Source organism: Physella acuta, unplaced genomic scaffold (genome assembly GCF_028476545.2).
Source record: "Physella acuta isolate Inbredline_101_S28 unplaced genomic scaffold, ASM2847654v3 ptg000243l, whole genome shotgun sequence".
In the NCBI taxonomy this organism is placed as follows: Eukaryota; Metazoa; Mollusca; class Gastropoda; family Physidae; genus Physella; species Physella acuta.
In genome coordinates this window covers 1,015,629-1,030,224 of record NW_026731762.1, presented here as the reverse complement: position 1 = coordinate 1,030,224, position 14,596 = coordinate 1,015,629, and the positions used below count along the sequence as shown (strand labels likewise).

The window sequence follows — 14,596 nt, the reverse complement described above, 5'->3', positions numbered from 1 at the left end:
ATACAGCAATATGACAACACAGTCACCAAAACTTTATTATCAATATAGAGTTTTTGCAAACAGTGAACAACAGTTAACAATCATTCATGCAACATTTATATATTTGTATATAACATACTTTTTTTTAAAAAAAAGGCCATAACATATGACTAAGGTAAAATTAAAAGAGGCATAATTAATTAATAATACACGGATAGCACTACCATATCACAACCAGCTACATAGTGACACTACTAAAATCACAAAGTCATTTTGTGTCCATCTGATCATCTGATGTATCCTCATCACTATGCCTTCGTAAATTTAACAATTTATTAGATAGAGTTTCAAAAAAGGTACTTCGGTATTCCATACTTTGACTATCCAGAAGACTGTATATAGTTTCATAATATTGTGAGAAACACTGTTGATTTACTTCATTGTACTGAGCACCAACAACCTAAGGACAAAATGAAAAAGAACATTTTTATAAACTTTTAAACTTATTCAGTAAGTAATTGTAAATTTGACAAAAACAATGTTTTACAACAATAAGGTATTTAAGAAAACTTAATAGAAAAGTTACATGTCAGCCTAGTGCATACTGAAACTGTCTAGTTGTATATTATTGCACCTGAATGCTAACCCTACAGTCTTGAATCTGGTTCCTTAGCTCAAGTCTGAAATGTTCTTGAGTCCACCCAGCTCTAATGGGTATGTGATTAAAATTCAAAACTCCAACCGGTTGGGAAAAAAATAATTTACAAAAGTAAACCTTTTATGAGTAACGGGGAAAAAATTTAATTTTGATAATAGGGGGCTACAACTAGTGTCAAGGGATGAATGCATCTGATGAGTTCAAATCCGCACCTTCTGACACGACAGCCACCCACATGTCCACTCGACCACACACACTATGCATTTATGGGTGTTTTTAACATTAAATGTATCAAAAAACAGTCACGACTGTGAATAACCTTAATACGGCTATTCCCAGTCAACTGGGAATAGACACTTCATTTTCTTTATGGATTTGTCCACCCAAGAACAATCTGCAGGGAAGCAGTTGATTTAATTTCTCTCACTCCTAGATAGGTCACTATCCCCAGCTAAAGTGCTTCATCAGCACGTGGGTCCGAACTCAGGGCTTTAGGAGCTAACTCTCCTGCCTGACTAACCCATCATTAAAGTTCAATTAAGTTTAGGGATTAATTTAAGAGTTTGGGATGTAGCATTGACTTTTGACAAGAGTTTGATATTATGTATAAGTGACTAAACAGTTTAAAAGTTTAAATTTAACACTAGTTTAACAGTAATAACACTCAGTCTAGCAAGTGAAGTTCCTCTACCTCTGCCTATTATACTCCACCTATGCCAGCAAATTCCATTTATTTAGACTAGAGACTGATTTCCAGTTAGACATATCTATTATCTACTCAAGCAGTCAAGGGCCTAGAACTCTAACAGTCTAGTCTAGGGCAGTCTAGGCCATGATACTGGCTATACACTAGTATTTCTCGCTAACTTGGAGGCGTGGTCGGTTGCTAACAACAATATGGCGCCCGGACCGGAAGTTTGATTTCCGGTGATTTTTCGGCCAAATTCCAGAGACCTTCAACTAATTACATTTAAAAATGTTTACCACGCGCAAAATGGCGGGATTTCCATGTCATAACAACAAACCATAAGTGGCAGGGTTAGATATGCCAGAAAAGCATTTTAAAATTTGGTTTGGAGAACGGAGGCTAAATTCAAAAGTTGGTTTCATTAAAATTAATAGAATTTAAAAAATATCAACAGTGTAGGTACAGAAATGAGCGAGAACGTAAAGCATTATTAGTTTTATCAGTCTATGAAAAAAGAAATCAAATATTGTGAGCTGTTTTTTTATAAGACCGGCATCCATATCACAACCAACTTATTTTTATTTTTTAAAAACCACGTGACCGCTATTTGGTGATCACTAGTGAGGAACTCTTGTGCATGGAGTCTAACCTGATTTGTGGTTTTCTTTAGCTTCAAGCTTAAGAAGAGTTGTCATGGAGAGATGTGTTGGACATGGCAATGATTGACAATAAATATTAAATTAACTAATTTAGTTCAAAACGAACTAAAAACTCCAAAGTTAGTGCCTAATGGATTAAACAGGCATGTCTATTATTTAGTGGTCATGTTTAAATTGATAATTGCGTAAATTCTAGATTTAGTGAGAAAAACTACTATACACTATACTTAACTATACTATACTTAACTATACTATTTATTTCTTTGCTTTCTCTTTACTACACACTTTTTTACTCTTTACTTTAGTGCCGTTAGTCCTTTCTATAGTTAAATTTGGTAATCTATCGTTTTGGGTACGTAAAATCGCCCGCGATTTGTAATGTGAAAAACAGGTGACTCCTTAAATTTTAATAATTATTTCACATTTTGAGTAGGATTTATTTTTTAAAAAATTCAAAAATGTTTCCTTGATTCATTTATGTACCTGTTTTTAAACAATTGAATTAAAACTTTTCCGTAATAAATGAAGACTAGCGATGTTTCCAACAGATGCAACCATGCTCATTTACTATAGCAGCCATCTTGTCTAAGTTTTATTTTTAAAAGCTTTTAGCGCCAGATTCAGGGGGAAGCCACTCTATTTTACAAATGGCTGCTGTTTATATAGCAAATCTTGCTCTCAGACACTGCTGTTTAAAGTTAATTTCTGGCCTATATCGATATATTAATATATTTAGTATTATATTGATTTAGGTTTATTATTCATTTATCTATAATATTTGACACAAAAGTATGACAATAAACTTCTATTAAAGCCTTGACAATGAGGTAACGTTTTCGTACATAAATAGCCGCGGGCGATTTTTTACGTACCCAAAACGATAGATTACCTTAAATTTCAATTTATATCTAGGCCACTAGGCCTAATGAATGACAAATGTTTGTCATTTAATCATTTATAGGCCTAAATACAATTTTCTCATTACAAAATAAAAATATGTAGATCTAGGCCTACTTAATACAAGAACAAGCCTCAACAAAGCTAAAAAAAAGTTTTTAAAAATTACTCTGAATCCTTGAAGAGAAAGTTCTATACACATATTACGATTTTCTTTTGTTGTAATATTTATATAAATTAAATTTCTATCAGCCGGAAGAACTGTTGATATCTGTACATATTTAACTGCATACGCAATTTCTTTAACAACTTCAGTTGCTTCTATATTCAATGCTTTATCATCGTCAATGAGCATGTTCCCATCATCAACGGCGTCCGCCATTGTTGATGTTCGATGAGAGTGGCCTCCCATTATAAACCAACCGTTTCAAACTTTCGAGTACTAGGAAATAGAAGAGTTAATTCAATAATATTGTTAGCAACTCATTATAAAACATTTTTAACATCATTGAAGAAGTAAATCTCCAAAAACTAACTTTGGCTAATCAATGATAGATCTATATAGCTTGTGCTCCGACCCTTCATCTTTTTATGATTATTACAATAACTGAAGATCTGAACTAGATACTTGTTAGGATTCTGTGCTCGCGTTTAATCAACTGACAACACTCAGGTCTTCACGCGAGTAGTTTCTTCCAGGCATCTCTTCTGAGGGGGGGGGGCAGCCACGGGAGCCCCCCCCCCCCCCCCTCCCCCTGAAGAAAGTCTACTGCCCCCCCCCCCCCCCCGAACGAAATGGAATGTATATAGAAAATATATACTTTTACCAGTGTCCGCCCCGCCCGGGTCCGCCACCCGCCGGAAAATTTAGACCGCCTCCCCCTCCCCCCACCCGCAAAAAATATCAAGTGCCCCCCCCCCCTCCCCCGGAAAAAAAATCTGGGAGAAACATTGCACGCGAGTTATAATAAATAGGCTGTCAACATTTCTTAATTAGTGGTATTTTGCTTTTATTTAAGAGCTCGATTTGCTTTGAACTGCATTGTTTCATGAAGTTTTTCATTAAGACATATAAAGGAGATTATGGCGGTAGTCAGTAAAATGGTTACGTTTTGTACCAAGAGGCGTCATAGGATTTATTTGTCGGGAGCCAATATATTGGGAGTCCATTTGTCGGGAGCCCATTTATCCGGAGCGTTTATGTCTGATTTCAATATGCTGGAGCCAATTTGACGGGATCAGACATGTCAATGCCCTTTTGTCTTGACTAATTGACTGGATCCTTTTGTCGGGGGCCGATTTGTCGTGCACCAATATAAATCTTAAATGATCTGGAGTACAAGCCACGGCCACAGTTTTCCATTGGGCTTGCGAATGCAAAAATTGCGGTGGGCGGACACTGTTAAAAGTATATATTGTCTGTATAAATTCCATTTCGAGCGCCCCCCCCCCCCCCCCATCCATGAGATGCCTGGAAGAAACTCTGACACTATAGCCAATCTACAGACCTAACTTCAAATTTGAAAAGCGCTTATCAAACTTAAACATCGCCAGTGTATTAGTTGTAGGCCTACTTAAGCAACGAGCTAACCTATTGATCGGTTATCAGTCTTTCAGGCATCTCTTCGAGGGGCTGTGCAACCCCCCCCCCCCCCCCACACACACACACACACCCAAACACACAAGGAAGCACGTCTATTGCCTCCTTCGACGAACGAAGTACAATTAATATAGGAAATTTATACTTGTACTAGTTTCTGCCCGCCCCCCTCCTGAACGAAAAAAGTCACACAAAAACACTTTTTATAATCAACCAGTCCAAACTTCCTTTACCTGCAGACCTCTGACAAACCTGTGCAACAGCTTAGTGCATGCACACTGAGGGTGGTCTGTGAGTGGAGTGGGGCTCTAAAGTTATATTTGAAATACTAAGTAAGGTATTTTTAAAATGTTGACGACTTTCCAGGAAGTTGATGTTATCATGTGACAACAAGATCGGTTTTTTTTTAAAGTAAGCTTGTAGGTCAAGGTCATGACACAATATAGGTCTTTAATTTAATAAAAGGTCAATAAAACTTTTAAAATATAACTAAGTATAGTGTTAATAATAAACACAAAAAAACAAAGGCAGTTCATTATCTTTTAAGAAGTTTATCAAAGCTATAAGAACTTCTTCTTTGTTCTTAATTTTGATAAGGTGGGTGGGTTTCCTGAAACACAATTTTAAGTGTCAGCATGGTATGTGCTGTTTGATCCGCTGACGTCGACTTTTCAGCCTGCTTTTCTTTCTGTTTATATTTTGGAGTTTTCTATCCTAGACGGGTTGTATTCCTCAGCTACCTCCTTATCTGCCCGGGGTGCGAACTCGAGATTGTGAATAAGCTAGGAAATGATTTGATTAAATTTAGCATTAATGTTGTGTCTTTTTTTACTTTCTCGTATATACGAAGTATAGAGAAAGTCTTGTAATCGTGCAAAAAAAAAATCGAGATTTTTACAAATCTCGACGTTTTACACCTCACTGATACGGAAAAACATAATTTTGCAATCTTGTCCGTATGTCTGTGTGTCTGTCTGTGTGTCTGTCTGTCTGTGTGTCCGTGTGTAAACACGATAACTTGAGTACCGTTACAGCTAGGCTGATGAAATTTCATATATAAGTATTTAATCAAAATCGTAGATCCGTATCAACTTTTGAGCGATTTCCGATAACCGGAAATTTCATCAGCCTAGCTGTAACGGTACTCAAGTTATCGTGTTTATACACGGACACACAGACAGACAGACAGACACACAGACAGACATACGGACAAGATTGCAAAATTATGTTTTTCCGTATCAGTGAGGTGTAAAACGTCGAGATTTGTAAAAATCTCGATTTTTTTTTTGCACGATTACAAGACTTTCTCTATACTTCGTATATACGAGAAAGTAAAAAGCAATGTTAGAAAACGAATTTTAGACGTTATTTCGCGTTTTAGATAACTGTTTTAATAAATTGTAATAGTTTAGACAAGATTTTGGAAAAATATCGATGTTTTTTAAAAATTCAACTGCAATTTTGAGGGGGGTTGTAGGTTGAGGTGTGACGTCATTTTAGGGGGGGGGGGTCTGGCTTTTTGTGACGACGTGTGACGGAGGGGAGGGGGGAGATAAAAATCGTCAAAAAAAGCGTGACGTCATTTATGGATGACCCCTTAATGTAAGTCTAAATATTTTGTATGTAATTTTTTTTCTATTTCTATCGGGAAGTGGACGTGTACCACCCCTATTCCCCCCCCCCCGCCTGATAAAATGCCTGAAAGAAACTGCACATCACACAGACTAATTAAAATAAAGGCTTTCCAGTCTTTACCTAGAGTTTTCTATTATTTTTTTCTCACGAGGAAGTTTTTTTTCACTGGGGTGACCAGAACAATTTTGTTGAGACATTTCAAAAAGTATTTGAAAATGTAACATTTAATGATCAAACAAGAGGTCAAACTTCGTGTTCTACCGATATAATTTACAGCTACGTGCAAGCTTTTCCTCATTCTTCTTACATAGCCCTTGTTCACCCAAGAAAATGCAAAGTGTTGCATTTCTTTTAAAACCAAAAAACTTTAGTCTAAAAATATGTTGGAAAATGTAATAAAATCGAAACTTCACAGATTGTCCAAAAACGGAACAAGTTCGTTTAAAGGCGGAAAACACTGCCCCCGGGCGTCACGTCATTATGATAAAGAATGTCAACCAGCGCGAGGTGTGAGTTTTTGTTGATGGGAATAGTGCAAGAAAGATAGTCCCGCAGATGTTTTGATAGCAGCGACAGGACGTCGTGCAGGCACGCAAGGCCAGAGATACACATCTGTTTGACACGGGGCTACACGACTGGAAATCACACAAATCATTGCATCTCAGCTAATAACATCGTCTTTTGAATAATTTAGACAAAAATAGATTCATATTTTTTTTTAAAATAGATAGACAATTTAATTTTCTTTTTAAAATAAGAACAGTTTGTGTTAAGTAGGCAGATAAGGTCAAGCACATAGAAAGAGGGTTTTTAATTTTTTTTCCAGACATTTTTCTCTTGGTAGGGAGGGGGGGGGGGGGCTGTGAAACTTCCGGTTTTGGAGGGGTAGGGGTGGCGTAAAATGAGTTAAGTCGGTATTACCTATACCAAGGGTCGGCAACCTGCGGCTCTTTTGATATCAAGATGCGGCTCTCCAGCTCCTTGAACAAATACTAATAATCTTAATAAAAAAATAAAATATTTGAAATAAAAAAAAAATGTTAGTGGCTCTTTAAAACCAGGGAAATTTTGAAAATTATAACTTTTGGCTCTTCCGCTTCAAAAGGTTGCTGACCCCTGACCTATACGAATGTATTTTTTTTTATTTCGTTGGCACATTCCCCTCCCCCGCTCCGGAGATATGCATGTAAGAAACACTGTTTCGAACTCTTGGCATTCCTTTTATATTATTAACGCACTTGGTATTATTGTGTAAATGCTGAGAGTAGTCAGTTCTTTGATATTTAACTTATTACAATCATTTTATGTTAACACCCATTAGTGAAGTAGACAATGGTGCTAGAAGCCGGTGATCGTTAAAAAAAAGTCACAGGAAAAACAACAGAAAAAAGTCAGTTTTTGCTAGGAGCGTAATAAATGTGGACAGTAAAGTTGGTTGAATTTTTGCTGCGATGAGTAGAGGACAGCAACTCACATTAACTACGTCTTTATGCCATTTCACGCTAATTTAAAGTTATTATTACTTTCTCGTATATACAAATAAGCCTATAGAGAAAGTCTTGTAATCGTGCAAAAAAAATCAAGTCTTGTAATCGTGCAAAAAAAAAAAAAAAAAAAAAATCTCGACGTATTACACCTCCCTAAGTCGGAAAAACATAGTTTTGCAATCTTGTCCGTATGTCTGTGTGTCTGTGTGAGTGTAAACACGATAACTTGAGCACCGTTACAGCTAGGTTTATGAAATTTCATATATAAGTATTTTATCAAAATCGTAGTTCCGTATATATTTTGAGCGATTTCCGATAATCGGAAGTGGTACTTTTTCTACTTTGAATTTTTCAAAAGCCTATAACTTGAGTAATATTTCAGATAGATAAATTAACTTTCCCATGTAAGTAAAAGATCTAATTCTCTATCTTATGTCAAATTTTAAAATGGATTAAATATCAAAAATGTCTATATCCCGAGTTCCCATCCCCTGTTGTTTTATATAAGAATATTCGAGAAAGTTTTGGGGAGATCACTCCCGGTTTTATTTTTAAAAATGCGATGAGAACATTCTATTAAATTCTATTAAATATTATATGTATAACGGAATTAATATGTACATGCTTTATACTAAATACTTATACGAAGGTTATAAATATTACTAGAATCTATATGTATACAACCTACGCACTTATATCTTAAATGTTTACATTAAATTTAGTTAATATTAAGTTTGGTTTGCACTTTCTGAATATTTAATACATAAAACTATTAACAAATTCCATGCAGATACACATTTGTGAAAATTTTTTGTCCTGTAAATTTTTTTTCCTGTGACTTTTTTCCTGTGACTTTTTTTCCTGTAACTTTTTTCCTGTGACTTTTTTCTGTGACTTTTTCCATAAGCCTTTTTTCCCCTTTAAATTGTTAAGAGTTGAGCCTGGGTGAGCTCTACTATCCGACCACGCAGTCCCATTAATTACAAAATTAAGTATGTTTGTTTTCGCTTGTTGATCACTCCTCTCCTCCTCTCTTGGTGAAAAATCGGGACCGTCCCCCGCAAGCCCAGATTACATGTTACAGATTAAACAACGGGATCCTAACGCCATCCGGTTAAGCTGAATAAAGTTTACAAATGGTGCACTTAGAGGCAGTACCGGATCAAACAATAAGGCCCTGGGGTAATATTAATCATAATGGACCACACACATATAATTCCATGTTGTCTCACAGTCTTATGTGTGTTACTCTTAGTTTAAATATTACAAAACAAATTAACAACCTTAATTAAAATGTGTCGTGGGGCACTTATTGAGATACAAAAGTCAAAAGGGTTAAAGGGTCACACAACATTATGTACATATATTCTTATATATATATATATATATATATATATATATATATATATATATTATATATATATATATATAAACACACACACACACATATATATATATATATATATATATATATATAATGCGATTTATGAAAGTATATTTTGACCTCTGTGTACTTAATATTTCCCGTAAATGCCGTTTGAAACCGTGTCGTTTTGATTGGCAGAAAATGCTAGCTCCGTTAACACCTGGGTAATTAAGACCTACCCATCTCTCCTTCAATGGCTGTGCCATCCATTGATTACCAGCGATTCTGTTTACACGGCATGATGCAGATCTAACCTTCCCAATGTTCTTATCTCCGTCTTGATCTGACAAATTCAAATGAAAAGGATCTTAACAACTTGCTGATTGCATAAAGCCAGATGAAAAACTTCTTGTGGGTGGGTTGTGGGTGGTTTTGAGATACTACTTCAAAACATTTGAGTTGTTTTTTTTTTATTGTTAGAGCAATAGGGCCTACTGTGAGAAAAATCACCTTTGGTGACACTACATTCCTGACAAGATGTTGCTGACAAAAGAATCCATCGAATTTGCCAGACAATTCGTCCTGGCCCCTGAGAAATTTACCCCCGACTAGTATGGTTTACGACAAATTAGTTCAAGGCTCTCGTCAAAATGAACCCAGACTATTCGGCTATTCGAGGGGGGGGGGGTTGGCTGCATTCTTCTGTCTTAGGTCCTATAAACGGGATTGATTTGACACATTTCTTTTGTCTGCAACGGTTCTTCACTGATTGTTTTCACGCAGGACGGGAGACAGTCAAGTCATTCTCTGACATGAGCGGGGGTTGAATGATGGAAGAAACTCTGGTGCGTGTGTGTGGGAGTGGGGGGGGGGGGTGCTTTTATTAAAAGGGTAATAGTAAAAAAAAAATTGATCAACAGACAGGCTTGGTTTTAGTTTTTTTTTTTTTTTTTTACGGTTGAATAAACCACTATTTCATCTAAATCTTTTTTCCATGGATTGCAAACAAAACATAGAGTAACCTTCACTAAACAAAACTTTTAGGCGCGAACGCTCTATGGAGTGGGTGTGTATTTTGGACCAGTCGTATTTCGACAAGAATACGGAGCACTTCTTTACCAACACCCCCGTAGATCTACGTTCAAGGCACTCCCCTCCTACTCCAACCCCGTAGATTTACGTTCAGTCAGATATGACGGGAGCAGAAGTGACGGGAAAATTTTCTAACAATACGGATACAGTAGTCCCAGGCGTTCCTTGGTTTAAAGATCTAGTTTAGATGGAAGATGAAACGACTTTATGCTTGGGTAACCAAGGTCACGGGGCGATTACCGAGGTTTTATTACCGTTTTAATTGCCAACTTCTCTAGATCCAGACTAGGGCGTCGGCAAACTTTTTTAAATATTAATTTATTCAGTTTTTACAGACAATTTTGAACGATCGTCTAGAATTTGTTTAAAATTTTTATTGACAATAGGCTCCTCAAAACAGACCACCGCCCACTAATATTGAAATTTGTAGGCACACCAGACTTACACTTTTGTAGATGTTATAAACAGTGTTTCTTCCAGACATTTTTCTCCGGGGGGGGGGGGGGGCACTTGAAATTTTCGGTGGCACTTAAAATTTTCGGGGGGGGGGGGGTGCGGACCAAAATTTCCGGGGGGGGAGGGGGCGGGACACTGTTAAAAGTATATATTTTCTATATAAAATCCATTTCGTTCGGGGGGGGGGGGGGGTGCCTGGAAAAGATGCCTGGAAGAAACTCTGGTTATAAAATCATGTAAGGATGAAATATATAAAAAATAAAAAAAGCTATTAATTTTTATTGAATGTTAGTGTATACAAAGATAAATGAAATATCTACAATACAATTATTGCAGGCCTACCGAGATTTTAAATTTTTTTTTTACATTTAGTATAAGCCCTAATTCTAATTTACGCATTTTAATTTCAAAGGCCAAGAATTGCTCCAAAGAATAGTAACTTAACCCCATGTGATAGGTCACAATTTTATTGTTAAATACAAGCAGAGTTTTCGTTGTTATTTTTGCAAAATTATATATTTTTTAAAATAGTCTAGTTATATTTATACTAATTATACCGAGTAGGGGCTTGTTTTGATTTCAAACTTTAACTATGACATTTAGATTCTAACAATAAAAAAAAATCAAATCCTGGGAAATCCTTCATGACATCCTGTTTTAAACCAGTTCTTATTATTTTACTACATATGGCTACTCGTTTGTTTTTAAAGTTTAACAACTGAAATACTATTTCGGGCTGGTAAATCTCGCATTCGAATCTATCAGATGTTACGTTGTTTGCTAATGCTATTGACTAGGAGCAGCTATTGCATCCGTTTCACGTGACTCGTTGTCACGTGAAGCATCATCCGATCCCCTCAAAATAAATCCCATTCAACCATCCGGAAAACAGGATGTTTATTTAACTTCCAATCGTGTTTGTTTTTAATCAAGCGTCACTGCAACACCCAGGTGTGAAGGTCGGGTAAAGTGACCCCGGGGAAGCTGCACCCCGAGTCACTCCGACACCCACCAGTCACTCCGAATGAATGACATTTTAACGGCTGTTCTTCCGGACGTTTGATAACATCAAGCGAACCTACATTTACATAATTTAGTATACACGTATACAAGATAATTGATAGGTCTTTAAATAGCCCAGGTAATTTTTTTTAAAGAAACGCTAGGGTAATACACACACGGACCCCCTGGTAAAAGTGTATAAATAGCCTCGCTCAACCGTTGTGAAAGCAATAGGTTTCATCAGCGCCCCAAAAAGACAACGACGTTCAGTATTTTACGTTTAAAGTACGCTAGTTAGGTACTAAAATATTAACAAAAACTTTGCGCGTTTAAATAAAAACAAAACAGTCCAGCAAGATTTGGAAAAAAATTATTATTTGTAATTTTGACTGTTCCACCATGAAGAAAATCAGCCTCCACAGTGTGGTGTCTTTACTAGTTTTTATTGTGGGATCATCCAGCAGTCTTCCTATCTCCACACACCATGGAACACAGATTGACACTTTAAATAAATCGGAACGAATATTTACAAGTAAGTCTTAATATATACTTTATTTTATTTATTTAATTTTTGTGTATATATATATATATATATATATATATATATATATATATATATATATATATATATATATATATATATATATATATATATATTGCTTTCTCATTTTGAAATCCTCATTAGTTATTTCTGCTTGAGTAAGGGTTGCCAGTTACCGCTCTCCAGAATTCTCCAGTGCTATATATCGACCTTCCCACCATTCAGATCTAATAAACTATCATAGGGATGTCTATTTAAATTTTTTGGCAGTTCATTTCTGCTCCGTTAATTTACAACAAGCTGCTTTAATTGGGCTAATGTGTAACCTAGAAATCTGCTACAACTTAAAATAAAATCAATCAGTCTAATTAAGAAATGATAATATTGTATACCCATGCATTCAAATTGATAAACCATACTTGTATTTTTCCCCATTACTGACTCATATTAATCGGACTTTCAAAATATCTACCATTGCAGATGCTCCAATGGTAAATTTGCTGATCAGAAAACAAAGATCTACCCGCCATCATCAACAGCACCATCATAATCGTTGGAGGAAAACAATGCGGGAAATAGAACGTGCGGTCCAGGTGGCGCTGCGTCAGAGACGTGAGTTTCTAACAAACTTGAACGCTGTCGACGGAGCAAGTTCTAGAGAAATTGAACAGGCATTTCGTCACTCATCCGTTCGGGAGCCCATACGAGATTACGAAAGCAGACCTAGGTTCTACCGCTACCAAAACGATAGGGCTGAAAATGACGTGGAGGAAGCTCTTCTCAAATCCCAAAGCTTGTCTCGTGAACCGTTGACAACTCTGAATAGTCGCGACCGTGAGGAGTTAGCCATCATCGAAAGGTCTCTCCGCAGTCAACCCCGTGAGCCTTTAACAGACTATTGATAGAACATTTGGTAAAAGAAAAAAATGTGTAGATTAGTTTCGTTGCTTGATAATTTTCTTGTTATAAATTGTAGAATATTTGTTTTACATATGGGCGATAAACATGTCTTTTGAAGCGTGACGCAGAAAGAACAGCAATGTTAAACAGTTTATTTCGGCGGGGGGGGCATGAAATTTCCGAGAGGGGGGACAATGGTTATAGCTAATTTTCTAGTTTAATTTAATATTTTTCTGTTTGAAAGAAACACTTATTTAACCGATACGTTTACCAAAAAGAAAAAAAGCACCGTTTCATCACTGTCTCATCTACATTTTCTTATTACTATTCTTTCTTATTTTGCGCTTATTTAATGTCATACTTCTTGGCGCGGTTTGCTTAATCCTTTCTCTCTTCAACCTTTGTAAATAATATAGAGGTAGACCTACGTCATTTCAAGCAGCAGTTATCATGGTGTAGACCAGGGGTCTCCAAACTTTTCAGTCCGAGGGCCGCATTAACTATCAAATTTCAGTTCGGGGGCCAGTTTCTTCCAGGCATGTCTTTGATTTTTCTGCGCAAAGTTCCTCATCATCACCAACAAACGATTTTTCCTTGGACAAAAAGATCTCCGTAGTTTGGAGACCCCTGGTGTAGACCCTGATCGTATCCATAACAAAATTTATGAAAAAGCTATTTGTAAGCCTATATATTTTAAGGTCCGAACTTAAATCAATGAAAATCGATCATTCATAAAAAATTAATTAGAAGAAAAGACAAAAATGTTTCTTGTAAATTCCTGATGTACGCACTACACCCCCCCCCCCCCCCCCCCCACACACACACAGGCTACCAATGAACAATACAAACTTTTCAAAATCTCGTAAGTCTAACATGAAAACCATTTACCATGTACGTGTTAGTCAGCCTTTAACCCCAAGTAGCCAGGTGAGCCTTTAAAAAAATATGTATGCACTCATTTTAAAGTGGGCGATACAATAGAGTGTGATCTAAGTGGGGGGGGGGTGAGGCGTTTAAAGAATCCTTAATGTACAGTTATATTTATAACGTAAATGTTTATTATATGTCAGATAAATCTGTGCATAATTCCAAGCCCTTGATCTCAAATATTTTAATTCATTATGTTATGTGACACCTTTGTTATACATCTTTGTTGAATTGTAAATATTTGGTTGTGTCTAATGTATTGACTAAACTGTGCTGACTCATACCATGCGATGGATATAACATGTTTTACCTATAATTAACAATTATATGCAAACCTACAAAACAATCGAGTTTTTTAAAAAGCAATACTCCTATAGGCCTACTATGTAGGTCTATTTTTTGCTACTTTGATGAATTGTCACGATAATTAGTAGGCTACCTGTTTATTGTGCACTCATGAAAAAGGTTTTGCTAAAAAATAAATTATTGTCTTAATTTATTATGCATTAAACATTTTTATCAAGTAAAATATGACGATTTATTCATTATATTTTTAGTTATTGTTATTTATAAATGGTAAAAAAAGTTTTTTTTTATTCTCATTATACGAGGTCATGCTTATTTCAACGGTAGACGAAATAAGCAACTCAAATATTTCCGCTAATGGGCTGTTGATGAAATAAAGACAGTGTTTACCATCTAACGGTAG

General features: G+C 36.1%; 2 protein-coding genes across 2 annotated transcripts; one reads left to right on the top strand and one right to left on the bottom strand.

Annotated features, from left to right (window-relative positions):
- Nucleotides 1-147: 147 nt before the first annotated feature.
- LOC131938388 (GSK3B-interacting protein) lies at nt 148-3,263 on the bottom strand. Its single transcript, XM_059296387.1, has 2 exons — nt 3,051-3,263; nt 148-439 (listed from the first exon to the last, which is right to left on the bottom strand). Exons 1-2 carry the CDS (start codon nt 3,261-3,263, stop codon nt 248-250), a joined length of 405 nt encoding a protein of 134 aa, XP_059152370.1. The 3' UTR covers nt 148-247.
- Nucleotides 3,264-11,835: 8,572 nt separating this feature from the next.
- LOC131938389 (uncharacterized) lies at nt 11,836-13,029 on the top strand. The gene is made up of 2 exons (XM_059296388.1): nt 11,836-12,051; nt 12,541-13,029. The coding sequence occupies exons 1-2, from the start codon at nt 11,919-11,921 to the stop codon at nt 12,960-12,962; spliced, it is 555 nt and encodes a 184-aa protein (XP_059152371.1). The 5' UTR covers nt 11,836-11,918; the 3' UTR covers nt 12,963-13,029.
- Nucleotides 13,030-14,596: the final 1,567 nt, after the last annotated feature.